The following is a 16,172-nucleotide window of genomic DNA, read 5'->3' as shown; positions in this document are numbered from 1 at the left end:
ATATTTAGTCTGCAAGAAAACTAATGTCCCCAAAAGAACAATCTGCAGTTTTATTACTTTTACAACCAGTGGTCTAATTCTGCTCAGTCGGCGGCCATCTTGGATCTTCCCCAGTGGTCTAATTCTGCTCAGTCGGCGGCCATCTTGGATCTTCCCCAGTGGTCTAATTCTGCTCAGTCGGTGGCCATCTTGGATCTTCCCCAGTGGTCTAATTCTTTCCTGAACTTCTTGGTCTTGCTTCTCCCACCACTTGTAGAACCATTGAAGAACACGAATGTACGTGAGTAAAATTAGCCCAATAACCCTCACCTAAAAGGTGACGCTCATAAGTCGTTCTTGTAAAATGATCTGTATTGTATTTGTTCCGCAGTTCAGTGACATTTACTATTTCCTACCACTGTGTACTCTACATTTGGTTTTACCTGTTACCAGGTAAATGCCAAGATCATATTTGATTTATATGAGGGTACAAATAATGAGTAAGGTAACATCCTTTGATCATTCTAGCACACCATGACAAGTAAGTATTATAATTATCAGATTTCATCGTTCTCATGTTTCACAATGATTTCACACTTTCCTCCTCGTTATGATTTTCGTTTGGTTAGTATTGGATGTATACCTAAACAGCAAGTTGTATAAATTGACCAAATCTTCAGTGTTTCCACATAGTTCATTTACCAGCGTTTACACTGGAGATACACTTGCAAGAAGCACAGAAATGAAGACCATGTGTCTTCTCCTGGTGACTGCAGCTCTTTGTTGCTTTGGTAAGTTCCTCTGATTGTGTTACTATTCTGCTAGTAAGTTCAGTTTTGGAAGAATAATTGACCCACTTTATATCATTGTTAGGTCTAATATTTTGCAGATTGATTTTTATAATTGTTATAATTGTTTTTACCTTTTTTTGCAAACATATTTTTTTTTAATACAGAATTCCAAATTACCTGTATAGATTTCAGAGTTAAATTATAAAATGCTGTCTTTCTGCAACCACCAGTAGGGGGAGCTTAGGAGCATGCTAAAGACTTCTTCAAAGGGGTTTTCTCATGCAGCCGAGCCCCATGAATATGCCCAACTAGGGTATATGGACATCATAAAGTGGAACCCCCTACTCAGAACTCTCCTCTATGAGCCAATAAAAAGAAGAGAACTACAACTCTAGTGCCACCTACTGGAAGTAGCAATCCTACAAGTCAACTTGTAGGATTGCTACTTCCAATAGGTGGCACTAGAGTTCCAGTTCTCTTCCTCTCTGAAGAGACAATTTGCATAATTAGCATATTTCCCAGAGAAGCATTGCGGCTTTAAGTCTCCTCATCTCGGCATGCTTAGCATGTCAATCTCCGCAAGGAGAAACGATGCTTCTTGGATACCAGTAAAAAGAAACACTCTATAACAGTGGCTTCTAATCTGGCAGACTCTGTCTAGCTGTCTTAATGGCTGCCACGTAAAACTACATTTTCCAGTGATAGTATCCTGTCTATCAGTCCCCTGACCTCTGAAGCCACTGATCTGAGTTGTTTGGCTGATATATAATTTTTAAATCTTTACATGGAGTGGTGGGATTACCAAGGGGTAAGTAAAAATAATTTATGTACTCCATAAAATTCTCTTTTTTTTTCTGGCCAGTATTCAAATACCTTTTTAGCTGACAGTAAAATGTCATATACTGATATAGTCACCAGAAAAAGATGTACAAGTCCTATCCCCAGAAATAAAGGAATGACATGGAAGATGCTTTCTGAGCCTTATCATGGCTCCAGAAATACAACAGAGCTGTCGTTAAATCCTCTGCTGCCCCTGTACCAGTCTACACAGCAAAGCTGACAAGTGAGCAGCTGAAAACAGAAAATGTCAGACAATAAGTAATACTGACTCACAATTAAGAAAACAGCTTTAGAAATGTGTTCATGACATAAACCCTATAAAAAATCATAAAGAGGTTGTCCCATCTAGGACATTTATGACATACTAACAGTATATGCCATATAATATTCTTGAGGGGACAACCCCATTAAATTTTAGTAATGATGTTTCAATAAGATTCCTTAAACTGAAAGAAGAATGTAAAGAAATATTATCAGAGAGCGGTAAATAACTGTACTTCATATGTTTTAGCTCCTGCTGCGTCAAATGTTATCAGAGATGAAAATGGCTCTGTTGCAAGGTTAAGCTGCTTGCAGAAAGCTATAGTAAGTATTAGACCAAGTATATCAGCAATGGCCTAGAAAAATAAAAAAACTAATAGAGATTATTAGTATTGATGAGCGAGTGTACTCGTTGCTCGGGTTTTCCCCCGCACGCTCGGGTGATCTCCGAGTATTTGTGACTGCTCGGAGATTTAGTTTTCATCGCGGCAGCTGCATGATTTACAGCTACTAGCCAGGCTGAGTACATGTGGGGGTTGCCTGGTTGCTAGGGAATCCCCACATGTAATCAAGCTGGCTAGTAGCTGTAAATCATGCTGCTGAGGCGATGAAAACTTAATCTCCGAGCAGTCATTAATACTCGGAGACCACCCGAGAGTGCTCTGGAAAACCCGAGCAACGAGTACACTCGCTCATCAATACTAATTATTAGTTCTGAAATTTGATTAAATAAAATAAGATTTGTGATCAGGTAACAGGGTGTGGTTTACAGCATTTATTTAAATGTGTGTCTACTTTTGCTGTCACAGCACATACACAATAGGTAGGGGTCTCGAAAGCAGACCACAGCCATCATGGCTATTTTCCCAGACTCTTAATACAGGATGATTCTTTACATGTGTTTGAAAAATGAAAAAAAAAAATTACCGATTTCATTTTTTCCTAAATTTTAGAGTGCCGATGTAAAAGCTGCTAATGGTGTGATAGAATTTTTCTGCTCGTGTATGAAATATAAGGTAAAAAGAATTCTAATATGGCCATTTACTGCATATTCGGACTATCCTTCATAGTGACTTATTTTTATGCCTAATGAATGTGATATATCTGCTTTTTAGGATGATAAAACGGAACTAATCAAAGCATTAGAAGAACTTGAGGTAAGCAACACATAATATCGTTGTTCTCCTCATTTCAGTGATTAAGTGCACTTCCGGCATGGAGCTTGGTTGATATTCTCATTGCTCTGCATTGTAATCCACAATCTCCTAGTTTATTAAAGACGCTTCTTCTTCTTCCATATACGCCCCATACAGTGCTTACTGCACATGCCTGCCATATACGCCCCATACAGTGCTTACTGCACATGCCTGCCATATACGCCCCATACAGTGCTTACTGCACATGCCTGCCATATATGCCCCATACAGTGCTTACTGCACATGCCTGCCATATATGCCCCATACAGTGCTAGTGCAGCACCCCAGAGACCTGGTTGTTGCAGTATGGCCCCAAGGCGAGTAGCGGTAAGTCCGATGGCACTAAGGAGTTCTCCTGACCAGGTATCACTAGAACACATTACACTTCACACTCCAGCCACTAGGGAGAGAAAAAGGCTTCATTTATTGGGCCACTCCTCACACTGGTAAAACTAGGGGCTGGGGAGGAAGTTAGTCAGAAGCTGACTGGGTTGGAACCAGGCAACATCCCGTGGCAGGGGGTGTTGCAGGGAGAAGACACAGGGGGGTCCCTGTCAGGCGTGGGAACCTGGCAGGTGCCTAGCGACAGAACAGAACGTTACGGAACCGCGCCTGCACACCTTGCGGCGGTATCCTAAGGAAGAGACAAGAGGGGAAGAATATTGTGGAACAGTGTAAACGAGATCAGCACAAAGGAGAGCCAGTAAGAGTTATGCCGAGAGAGGATGGCAACATCTTACTGAGGCGTGTAGTCGGTGGCCGGATCACCGTAGGAGTAACTGACTTCAGGCCTTACTTCAAATTCCGCTGGACAGTTGATTATAGGTTGGCTGTCTACCTTCTACACCTACGAAGACATAGGGGGCAACATTGGGAGAAGAGCGTCTCTAGGGTCCCGGAAGACCTCCAAGCCCTCCCGTCAAACGGGTGGCGTCCTAGCCATAACATATCTGGGGGACGTTAGAAACTAGCAACATCTGGAACCAAAGAACGAGAGAGAGAGAGAGAGCTGTAGAGATCGAACGAAAGAGAACAGCAGTTGTGAGGACTATTCCGAATGCTCAGCAGGGTAGGACTACAACACACAGGCGCTATTGGTAGGCAACGATTTCCATCTGCGAGGGAAACTCTGGATGTGCCCATCGGACCGGCCGGTCTCTGATAGCCCGGTTGAACGTGCTCTGGACTGAGTGTATTGAAGCCTTCAGTAAAAGGTAAAGAGACTGCAACCCTGTGTCCTCGTTATTGCCTGCACCTCACACCATCACCATCCACCTTACTGGGAAGCCCTGGAGACATACTTCACCTGTGGGAAGGTATACCATCCAGCTGCCATTCCATCACCCCAGCGGACCCAACAGCAGCGTCGGTCACCCTGACCGAACACCACAGGTGGCGTCACGAACTCCTGACAGGCTATACCACCACCTTCATTGGACGCCCCTTAGCAGGGTCGCGGACCGGGTCTAGCCACCGTGACAGCCTCAGAACCGAAGCAGAGAGGCCCGGTACCGAAACGTCGTGGCCCTGTGTCTGAGGGCGCTCCAACTTGGCGTCACGAACAGGATCGTACTTAAGCCTGAGGAGCAGGTCATGTGTGCCTTGGAACTGTGATTGAAACGTGTTGGATTGTGATTTATTACAAAGACTGTGTACTGCTATTGCCGGAAAATTCCCGCCAAAACCGCCGCCATTGCCGCAACACGAGCACAGGAGAAGAAGAAAGGCGTGGAAGTGGGCGTGAGTAAGCTGGAGAGCGCGAAGGATAATGGCCGCCCAGTCTAAGTATTGTTGTGTCCTGAGGGCGGGCCCGTCAGCCGCTGAGGTCCGCCTTCTGATCCTCTACGGAGGGTGGGGACAGTGGGGACAGGGCCGACCCCGAAAGAGACGCTGAGAAGAAGACGCAGAGGAAGGGACAAAGATGGCGACTCCCAGGCGACCGCATGGAGACGACCCGGCCAGGCGCAGGCCTGTATCGCCCGCAGCGGCCCCGGAGTTGCCGCCGCTGCAGGACCTCACTGCTGTGCAGCTGCCCGAAGGGAAGCCCGGAGGTCGGATGCCTGATGGTTGGGAGGTTGCCGCCGAGGCTCGGTGGCTGGCACGCTATCTGGAGGCCCGTGCCGAGTGAGTTCCCGGTTGGGCGATCCGTCTGTCCCCTGTGTCTCCTCCTCCACCCGCACCGGCTACGTCGGAACCTTACACCCGACCAGGGAGTTGTGTCCCGCAGGAGCGGGACTTAAGGATCCTGCCGGTGACGGAGCACCAGCGACGCCTAGTGGCGGCTTGGAGAAAACAACCGCAGCCTGTGGAGGTGATAGACCTCACTGCAGAGGAGAAGGTTCCGCCGTCGCACTGGGGAGTGGTGGTCTTTTACAACCCCAGAGAGGAGATGGGGGTGATCCAAGAGATCGGAGAACCCCTGCAGGTCCGTGTGGATCGGAAGGAAGTGGAGCCCCGCTATGGGACGTGGGAGGAGACCCGTGAACTGAGGCCAGGTGATGCAGTGACCTATACCCGGTGGCGGAGGGAGGCCGGCTGGGTGGCCAGGGGTGTCCAGTTGTGCACGGCCCTACATGTGGAAGCTGGAGCACCAGAGGAAGGAGTCCCTGTGGAGGATCACCAAGCAGGCCCGATTCCCGCGAACAACGGCGGAGGCCACCCGTGGCCAACGGAAGGGTGTGGTCTGTGAGGTAAGGCCACAACCTCCGCAACCCCCATTACAGCATTAAACCTCGGAGACCTGAACATTTGTAAATAGTTAACTGTTCCTGCTGCTACCTCCAAACCCGTCCAGGGTTAACTCCTAGGGATTCCTTTGTTGACCCGGGATCCCTATTGTTTTCTATTGCTTGTCTTTTTCTACTGTTTTCCTATGTTGCACAAGTTCATCATTGTTAAAGACTACCGAATCATGGACGGTGAATGATTCACAAACTGGCCTTGTAAATAGTTGCACCTTCTTAAAGGTGCCCCCTACTGGTTTTATAAGTCAAAGAAGACTTTGTGAAGACTTTGTGAAGACTTTGTGAAGACCTTGCGAAGACTTGATGCAGAAGGACTTGCTGATTGCGAACTTGCTGCTGAAAGAGAGTCTGCACCAGAGACTTGGGTCCCTCTTAAAGGGAATGTTTGATGATTGTTTTATTGAGACGTTAATAATGTTGAAGAACTTAGATAGTTAATAATGTTAGTAAAGATTGAGGACAGGAAAGCCTGGAAGTGAACCCGTAGGGGTTAGAGAGAGGGTCCTCTTGAGAAACGTAGAAAGATGGTTGGTACAATGACAGTAGGCCCAGCCAAGGAGCTAGGCGGTCCTGCATTGGGGAAGTTAGAATGGAAAGAAACGAGTTATGTAGCATTTTATAGTAGGCCTTTAGTGGGTAAGCGAACACACCCTTAAAGGAAGAGTTAGTTATTTGTTAAAATTTGCACTTAAGTAGAATACCCGGCTGGGTACTAAAGGTTCTTTGTAGTCTAAACGTTATTTAAAAATATTTAAAACTGTTATTTTTGTTTGTAACGTTCAAGTGTCCTCACCTCCCATAAAGGGAAGCACCTTTTCTATTTATTGTTCTTAGCATTTAAAAATTTTGTATGTCTTCACTGCATTGTATTGTTGCTCTTCTTCCCAGTCCAGGAGTACTGGATTTAACCGGGGGGGAGTGCAGCGCCCCAGAGACCTGGTTGTTGCAGTATGGCCCCAAGGCGAGTAGCGGTACGTCTGATGGCACTAAGGAGTTCTCCTGACCAGGTATCACTAGAACACATTACACTTCACACTCCAGACACTAGGGGGAGAAAAAGGCTTCATTTATTGGGCCACTCCTCACACTGGTAAAACTAGGGGCTGGGGAGGAAGTTAGTCAGAAGCTGACTGGGTTGGAACCAGGCAACATCCCGAGGCAGGGGGTGTTGCAGGGAGAAGACACAGGGGGGTCCCTGTCAGGCATGGGAACCTGGCAGGTGCCTAGCGACAGAACAGAACGTTACGGAACCGCGCCTGCACACCTTGCGGCGGTATCCTAAGGAAGAGACAAGAGGGGAAGAATATTGTGGAACAGTGTAAATGAGATCAGCACAAAGGAGAGCCAGTAAGAGTCGTGCCGAGAGAGGAAGGCAACATCTTACTGAGGCGCGTAGTCGGTGGCCGGATCACGGTAGGAGTAACTGACTTCAGGCCTTACTTCAAATTCCGCTGGACAGTTGATTATAGGTTGGCTGTCTACCTTCTACAGTCCAGAAAAAAAGAAAAAAATGAGCGGCACTGTCCCCACTGCTCCGGTCTCTCTGGACCAACTTCAGGTGAAAACAGAGAAATATATTACTAGATGTTACTCTCCAATAATCCGTAATCATATGGGACTCCGGGTGCTCTTCAAGAAAAACAGTCCATAGACAACAACTTCATAAGAAGAGAAAAATTTGAAGACGACGGCCGTTTCGCGCTGTGCCTGCGCTTCTACGGGTCAAATCCCGTAGAAGTGCAGGCACAGTGCAAAACGGCCGTCGTCCCCCTCTGCTCACACGAGCTTCGGCTCTCACTCCCCCGGCCATGAATTTTATCTGGTGTTAATAAAGGAATGCTTTTGGAAGACTGGTGAGTGCCTTCAAATTTTTCTCTTCTTATGAAGTTGTTGTCTACCTTCTACACCTACGAAGACTTAGGGGGCAACATTGGGAGAGGGGCGTCTCTAGGGTCCCGGAAGACCTCCAAGCCTTCCCGTCAAACGGGTGGCGTCCTAGCCATAACATATCTGGGGGATGTTAGAAACTAGCAACATCTGGAATCAAAGAACGAGAGAGAGAGAGAGAGCTGTAGAGAACGAACGAAAGAGAACAGCAGTTGTGAGGACTATTCCGAATGCTCAGCAGGGTAGGACTACAACACACAGGCGCTATTGGTAGGCAACGATTTCCATCTGCGAGGGAAACTCTGGATGTGCCCATCGGACCGGCCGGTCTCTGATAGCCCGGTTGAACGTGCTCTGGACTGAGTGTATTGAAGCCTTCAGTAAAAGGTAAAGAGACTGCAACCCTGTGTCCTCGTTATTGCCTGCACCTCACACCATCACCATCCACCTTACTGGGAAGCCCTGGGGACATACTTCACCTGTGGGAAGGTATACCATCCAGCTGCCATTCCATCACCCCAGCGGACCCCACAGCAGCGTCGGTCACCCTGACCGAACACCACAGGTGGCGTCACGAACTCCTGACAGGCTATACCACCACCTTCATTGGACGCTTCTTAGCAGGGTCGCGGACCGGGTCTAGCCACCGTGACAGCCTCAGAACCGAACCAGAGAGGCCCGGTACCGAAACGTCGTGGCCCTGTGTCTGGGGGTGCTCCACTTACTGCACATGCCTGCCATATATGCCCCATGCAGTGCTTACTGCACATGCCTGCCATATATGCCCCATGCAGTGCTTACTGCACATGCCTGCCATATATGCCCCATACAGTGCTTACTGCACATGCCTGCCATATATGCCCCATACAGTGCTTACTGCACATGCCTGCCATATATGCCCCATACAGTGCTTACTGCACATGCTTGCCATATACGCCCCATACAGTGCTTACTGCACATGCCTGCCATATATGCCCCATACAGTGCTTACTGCACATGCCTGCCATATATGCCCCATACAGTGCTTACTGCACATGCTTGCCATATACGCCCCATACAGTGCTTACTGCACATGCTTGCCATATACGCCCCATACAGTGCTTACTGCACATGCTTGCCATATACGCCCCATACAGTGCTTATTGCACATGCTTGCCATATACGCCCCATACAGTGCTTACTGCACATGCTTGCCATATACGCCCCATACAGTGCTTACTGCACATGCCTGCCATATACGCCCCATACAGTGCTTACTGCACATGCCTGCCATATATGCCCTATACATTGCTTACTGCACATGCTTGCCACATATGCCCCATACATTGCTTACTGCACATGCTTGCCATATCCGCCCCATACAGTGCTTACTGCGCATGCCTGCCATATATGCCCCATACAGTGCCAGCTGCAGATGTCCTACAGAGTGCCTGCTACAGATGCCTCAAAATATTGTCTGCTCCATATGTTCCCATACAGTACCAGACTCATATTCCACCCTAAAATGCCAGCCACAAATGCACACCTATCGTCCGTATATCACCTCATTGCTATCAGATATGTGGCTGTCATATAATTCACAACAAAACAGTATATTAAATGTTGATTTTACTTTTTGATAGCAGAAGTTTCCTCTCTTTTAATTTCAATTACCTGGATCACCATTTACAGTAATGTTTTCCATTCTCATCTAGGATGTCACTGGCTGCACCATGTTAGGATCAGGTCAAAATCCAGTAAGATTTTTTTCACTAATTTTAATTTTTTTTTTAGATTTAAAGAAGTTGTCCCATAACCAAAGTATGTTTTAATTAATAGATCTTGTAATAATAATACGTTTCATAATTTGATGTCTTAAAAATGTTCCTGTGCTGAAATAATCTTATAAATTTGCCCTTTCTAAATACCGTTATTTGCTGTGTTCTACCATGTAGAGCTGCTCCAGTTCATGGTTGGCACATATCACAGCTCCTAGCCACGGGAGGAAGAATACGTCACTTACGATAAGTGAATATACAGACAAAACAGCAGAGGTTCACAAATGTTTAGGTGAGGGAATACATATCCCTGCCTGTTTGTTTTATCACAGGAGTGAGGGTTTTTGTTATGTCACTAGTGTTAGCTCATCATAAATCAAGTCAGTGAAATATAAGCTCTGTGGCCTCTGGAAATCCTACATCACTGACTTAATTAATGGTGGGCTCAGAGGGTTGAAGATGAGGCAGAAACAGTTGATACTGTGATAAAACTGGCATGGAAATGTGTTACTTGAGAAAGTAGCAGCTGTGAGTCCCTGCTGTTTCGGTTTTATGCTCAATTATCATAAGTGACTTATACTTTCTTCCACGTCCAGGAGCTGTGGTATGTAGTGACCATGAACTGGAGCAGTTCTGCATGGTTGGACACAGCAAGTACCAGTACATAGCAGGGGCACATTTATAAGATTATCTCAGCACAGGAACATTTTTTTAACACATCTAATTATGGAACTTTTTTATTATTCCAAGATCTATTAAAAAGAATCTGTCAGCATGTTTTTCCTACCTCATCTGTGAGCAGCATGATGTAGGCAAAGAGACCCTTAATCCAATGATCACTCAGTTTCCAGGGTAAAGCATTTCTGACACAGAGTTTTTAGATTTAGCATGAAGCAGGGCTGAGAAAGCTAACCCCGTCCACAGCAAGCTCTCTATGTACAAAGTTAATAGACAGTGAGCTGCTTATCTCAGGAGGAGGCGGAGTCATACCAGGAGGCAATGGCGCTGCTGTGACCAATCAATGATAAGCTCCTGCTGCTAAAACAATCATTGCAAAACCACAGAACTTGATAAGAGAGGCATCGAGCAAGCGGTCTTCAGATTACATAGCAAAAACCTGCTGACAGATTCCCTTTAATTAAAATATATTTTGTTCATGGGATAATCCCTTTAAGTACTTCTACATGTCAGTAGGAGAATTTATTTAATATACAACATTCATGAGTCTTACTGAAATCATTGAAACCAAGTGCATGAAGCCCAATAAAGTGAGGGTTATCTGTTGTCCCCAGGCGCATGGAACTACGGATGAAAATGATGCTCTTTCAGTCATTGCACAGCTGCTGGTAAAAAAGAAAAACCTATTTACATTGTATTATATGAAACTTTGTGCATAATATGAAAGCATTGGACACTTTTGAAGCTCATGTCAGTATATTAATTGTTCGTATGGCAGCAAATGGTAATGTAGCTGTGATCAGTCCTACTGTGTTCATCATTACTTTAACATGACAGATTTACATGCACTGAAAGGAAAAGCCATTCCTATTGAATGACTGAAAGGCAGAAGTCTTATAAAACTGCGAAGAATTGATATACAGTTTATAGAAAAATGTCAAAAAAATTCTAAAACGTGAATACCCCTTAACTTTGCCAAGTATTGGGTTACATGGTTACTGAGGAGGGGGTGTGCCCCTATACTGTGTGTATATATATATATATATATATATATAAATATATATCTATATATATAGCCAAAGATCATCACCAATCTCTTTAGCTATGCTTCCCAATTTCACCATGAATTTGCATCGAAATGGGAGAAGGGAAAAAAGATGCTGCCAGACATCGCTGGCAGCAGATTATCTCCCCCAGGAACTAAGGACTGAACGTGTTGAAATGAAGCTTGCCTGATCTTCGTCTCTCCCAATATCTGGTGTCATAGTAGAGGCTGGTGACCCTTATATACATTTAAAAGTTTTGAAAAAATGTTGCCTTTTATTACAGTATTAATAAATGGGTGAATAGAAAACTGATTTTTTTTGTAATTCGCTGTGCACGAATTCAGCAAAATGACTGCCAAGGGCTCCCATTTTCCCCAACCTTAGAAGGCAGGCAAACAGTAAAAAAAAGCTAACAAAAAAAGAGTTAAAAAAACCCCTCACTTCTCCGACCACCCCACTCCCCACTGTTGCACACTGCATTTTTAGCCTTGTCACTATAGGCTGGGACTTACGACCACGACCAAGCATCGGGATTACAGTGCATCATAGCGCCGTGGCGCACCTTATTATTGATGTCCCAGGTTTGGTCCTGACCGGAAGCCCCATTCTAAAGTGTAAACACCAGAGATGCGGGTATACGATGTCAGAAGCAAGAGGCCCCAGACAGAAGGCAGAAAGGAGCAGGGTGATTTCATAGGTTAACGGCGTGATGAGTATTTTTTTTAACATTTCACTTTATTAATTGAATAACTTTGCTGCAAATTGAATTTCAAGGCAAAATCCACACAATTCAAATTTTCCCCTGCTCCGCCAATCTCCAATCGTTGTTTTCAGTCATTAATTGCCAATGACGCATTTCTTTTACAGGAGCAGCTTAGGGCCAATGCCTTCGAATTAGCAATCACTTGTGTTTTGCTGGTAAGTTTCCTTATGTTATAGGTTGAAAATGATAAATGTTCACAAACATATCAAGAAAAAGGCCTGGCCTAGTATATAATGTGATATATGCAATCTACAGGGAGTCGTCTACCGGTGATGTGAGTGGTTTTGCTAGCACTGCTGTCCTGGTGAGAAATGACAGCTTCCCCAGACATCGCTGCGTTATTACAACACGATATGGCGATACTATATATGTTCAATTCATGGAAAGTTGGAACAGTTACCAGATGTACAAATCAGGACCTTCAAATATTTTACTGAGGGTCTTCTGTTAGGATCCGCTCTGTGCTTACACTACCTCTCCAGTGTCGAGTGAATTAAAGCATGATATCATGAAATACCATACCATGCAATATCAGCAGATTTACCAGTTAGCGCTAAACTCTCAATTCTGAACTTTAGAACTGGACCTTTTACAAATCCTTCTTAGCTCAGTATCTGCACAGAGTGTTCTGCAGCCGCTTCCATCCTAAGCGTAATCTGTACATGAGACACTGTAGAGTAGTCTAATCAGAGAGAAACCAGCGGTCCCGTTGTTGTATAGGACCTCAGCACTATATTTGGGTCAGACTTTAAAAATGTCCAGAAGTAAACGTTCCCTTGAACTTGGTTTAGAGGTCTAAGGATGAAAACATGATCTGCGTTTTTACATACGGATGATCTATTAAGATGGAATGCTGTTCCTACAACACTAATATTGTTTTTTTATATATATTGTAGGATGATATGCCTACAGATCTCACACCAAGTAGTCAAGACGACGCCGGCCAAGGGCATAAACGTACAACTCGTCAACTTGATTCAGTATTAAACTTAGTGCCTGGGCTGCTTGGGGGAGTTTTAGGCGGGCAAAGAGGTGGAGGGCTGCTTGGAGGAATATTAGGTGGTGGGCAGGGAGGTGGAGGGCTGCTTGGAGGAATATTAGGTGGTGGGCAGGGAGGTGGAGGGCTGCTTGGAGGAATATTAGGTGGTGGGCAGGGAGGTGGAGGGCTGCTTGAAGGAATATTAGGTGGAGGAGGGCTGCTTGGCGGAATATTAGGTGGTGGTGGGCGAGGAGGGCTGCTAGGATCCTTATTAGGAAGCGGAGGGCCACTAGGATCTTTATTAGGTGGAAGTCTGCTACAATCGATACTAAGTGTTCCTGGATCGTTATTAGGTGGAGGGCTGCTTGGCGGAGTATTGGGTGGACAGGGAGGCAGTGCAGGAGCAAGAGGTGGTCAAAATCAAGGAGGTTTAGTTGGAAATTTAGTTGGAGGTCTCACAGGTGGTGGAGGTTCTGGTGGCTTACTAGGAGGACTTGGACTTGGTTAAAAAAAGGTAAAAAAAATAAATAAATGTATGCGTGTTTAACCCTTTACTACCCGCACATTGTTTTGTGATTTTTTGACATGTTCGGATCAAACGGTACCAATTTTACTTTTTCTTGTAAATATTATATATTACGTATGTTGTTTACAACATTTCAAAAAGAAATGCATTAGTTATTAGGACGTTATGGAAACAGCATAGTGCGGCCTCCTGTGCCGTATAGTCATGAATTGCTGGGATATGAATAGCCCTTTAACTACACTTCCGTCATGCATCACAAGTAAGGCATTTTGAAAGTTGCAGCTACGGTTCTGTTCACATGGCTGTTAGGACATACGCAGCGCAGCGTTTCTCTGCTCCAATTTTAGGAGCAGAAATACTCACCAAGTCATCCGCTGCATCAGTTATACAAACAGAGGGAGAGAGGTCACATTAATCATTCTTATGACAGTTTGGGATCTGTTTTTAGAACACAAAGTTCTAAAAGTGCAGAAGTTTTTTTGTTTATTCTGAAACATGTAATCCAGACTGAGCCCATAATAATTATCAGGGAACCTCTACTTTCATGTGCATCACTGACACAACAGATCACTTATTTAGTTTGGGTGCTCCCAATATTATGAAGCTCAAAAATATGAACACTGAAAGGGACTATCCAAATGAGCAAGTGAACAGGGCCTTAAAGGGATTGTTCACTACTTGGACAACCCGTTTTTTTAAACACTATATTCCCCAATGTAAAATAAGACACTCTAGGCTCACTTCCGACACCGATGCCATGTGAGCACTGCAACCAATCACAAGCCACCGTTGAGCTGCTGAACCGTGCCCGTGCTGGGAACGTGTGAGAATTGCTGCACATCAGTGCCTACTGATTGGCTGCAGGGCTCACGTGGCATAGTAATGTCACATGAGCCTTAGGAAACCCAGCGCCGACATTGCAGGAATGCCGCTGGTACGTGACGTGAGTGTAGTGCATTCAGTCTATACATTGGGGAATATGGTATTTTAGAAGGGGTTGCCTAAGCAGTGGACAACTCCTTTAAAGGCAACCTGTCACTGGAAAAATTGCTATTAACCTGCAGATATGGGGTTAATCTGCATGTTAATATCATTCTTAACCTGCCCGGCGCCCGCACTTACCCGAATGCTGCTGGGAAGAAATTGACTTTATTCTCATCGCCAACTTTCGGTTTCAGTTTATTTTTTGAAGGAACCCAACAGCATCGCCTGCTTCTCTATTCTAGAAAACCATAATTTAATGTTATGATAGAAGTTATGGTATGCCCTTCCATTTTGTTTATGCCCTATGCAGTATACCTTTCTTTTTTAAATCTGTACCTTAAAAGGGAATCCATCATCAAGTTTGTGTTACCCCATAAGAGAACAGCATGATGTAGGGGCACAGACCCTAATTCCTAGTCATATTTCGCCTACTAGGCTAGTTGCTGTAGCTTTGATAATAACCGTTTTATCTGCTGCAGATCTACCAGTTCTCTGAATGTTGGGCTCTGTATTACCCTGTCCACACCACAGACTGTGCATAGGCAGAAAGCTGCCAATTGGTGGTCGGGGGGGGGATACAGAGCTCATGAAAATGGTTGGATTATCTGGTAGCAGGTTTACTAGTTATCTAATGATGATCTCCTGCTAATGAAACAGTTATTTTATCAAAACTACAGCAAGCAGCCCAGTAAGTGACACATCACTGGAATTATGGTCTCTGTCTCTACATTATAATGTTGTCAGATTAGATGGCAAAAGCTGGTGACAGATTCCCTTTACCTGTACATATGTGATGTGAAGTTACATTCATCTGAAGCAAATGTACATTTTACTGATTTTGAACATTATGGTTTTTTTTTTAAAGTATTTAAGATATAACATTAAGTATAAACTACAGTGATGCCATTGTTTATTCTCACAGTATGGTTCTAAAGGTAATGCACCTAATAGTTTTTTTTCCTTTTGTTTTCACAGGAAGCCAAGGTCACAATCCCGATGAGTTTGGAATGTAATATGCAGATGGAATCAACCATCTCCATTTATAGTTTAGTGTTGTTGATCAAAAATCAAATAAATTCATTGAAAATCAGTATTTCTCACAGTTTTTGTCTTGACTGACTAGCTTCACGAATCATACAGTGCCCATATAGTACTATAATGTGCCCACATGGCATCAAGAATAGCGAAATAGTGCCCATTGACTGATAAACCTTGCGCAATAAGTAGTGTATGCAGTACCCACACAGCATTTTAATGGGTAGAAATAAGGCAAAACTCAGACCAATAGCATTCTCCTGGTCTCGTGTGCCACCTACACAAATTACTAATGTTATGAGGAATAGGCTGGCAAAATTGTCAAGATGGTGCTGGCGCCACTATCACTTCATCTGCACTTACCCATTAACATTTCAGAGAGAACCTGATACGTGATGTATATGTAAGGAAGGTTACAAGTAAACTGTGATATTCTACCTGGTTTTTTTTTTAAACTAGAATATCATGTGAAATTATTAGGGTTTAAAGCGAGCTATCACTCTGTTCATAAATTTAAAGGGAACCTTTCATATCCCCAAGCACAACTGGCCTGCAATGGGGCTAATCTGCAGGTTAATAGCATTCTAAATCCATGTGGTTGTTGTACTGAAAGCGAGGCTACTGGCAGAAATAAATGTTATTCCTCCCTGCAGCCTCCAGCTTTCACTCATAGGGGCGTGGCTTCAGTCACTGCTAGGTATACAGT

General features: G+C 44.5%; 1 protein-coding gene across 1 annotated transcript; it reads left to right on the top strand.

Moving 5' to 3' along the window:
* Nucleotides 1-663: 663 nt before the first annotated feature.
* On the top strand, nucleotides 664-15,521 carry LOC138675733 (PE-PGRS family protein PE_PGRS33-like). Its single transcript, XM_069764209.1, has 9 exons — nucleotides 664-770; nucleotides 2,122-2,195; nucleotides 2,825-2,887; nucleotides 2,987-3,028; nucleotides 9,393-9,434; nucleotides 10,748-10,801; nucleotides 12,047-12,097; nucleotides 12,839-13,435; nucleotides 15,407-15,521. Exons 1-8 carry the CDS (start codon nucleotides 722-724, stop codon nucleotides 13,427-13,429), a joined length of 966 nt encoding a protein of 321 aa, XP_069620310.1. The 5' UTR covers nucleotides 664-721; the 3' UTR covers nucleotides 13,430-13,435; nucleotides 15,407-15,521.
* Nucleotides 15,522-16,172: the final 651 nt, after the last annotated feature.

The sequence above is a fragment of the Ranitomeya imitator genome, chromosome 4 (assembly GCF_032444005.1).
Source record: "Ranitomeya imitator isolate aRanImi1 chromosome 4, aRanImi1.pri, whole genome shotgun sequence".
NCBI lineage: Eukaryota > Metazoa > Chordata > Amphibia > Anura > Dendrobatidae > Ranitomeya > Ranitomeya imitator.
Note: the sequence above shows the minus strand (reverse complement) of the source record. Positions and strands in the feature narration are given on the sequence as shown.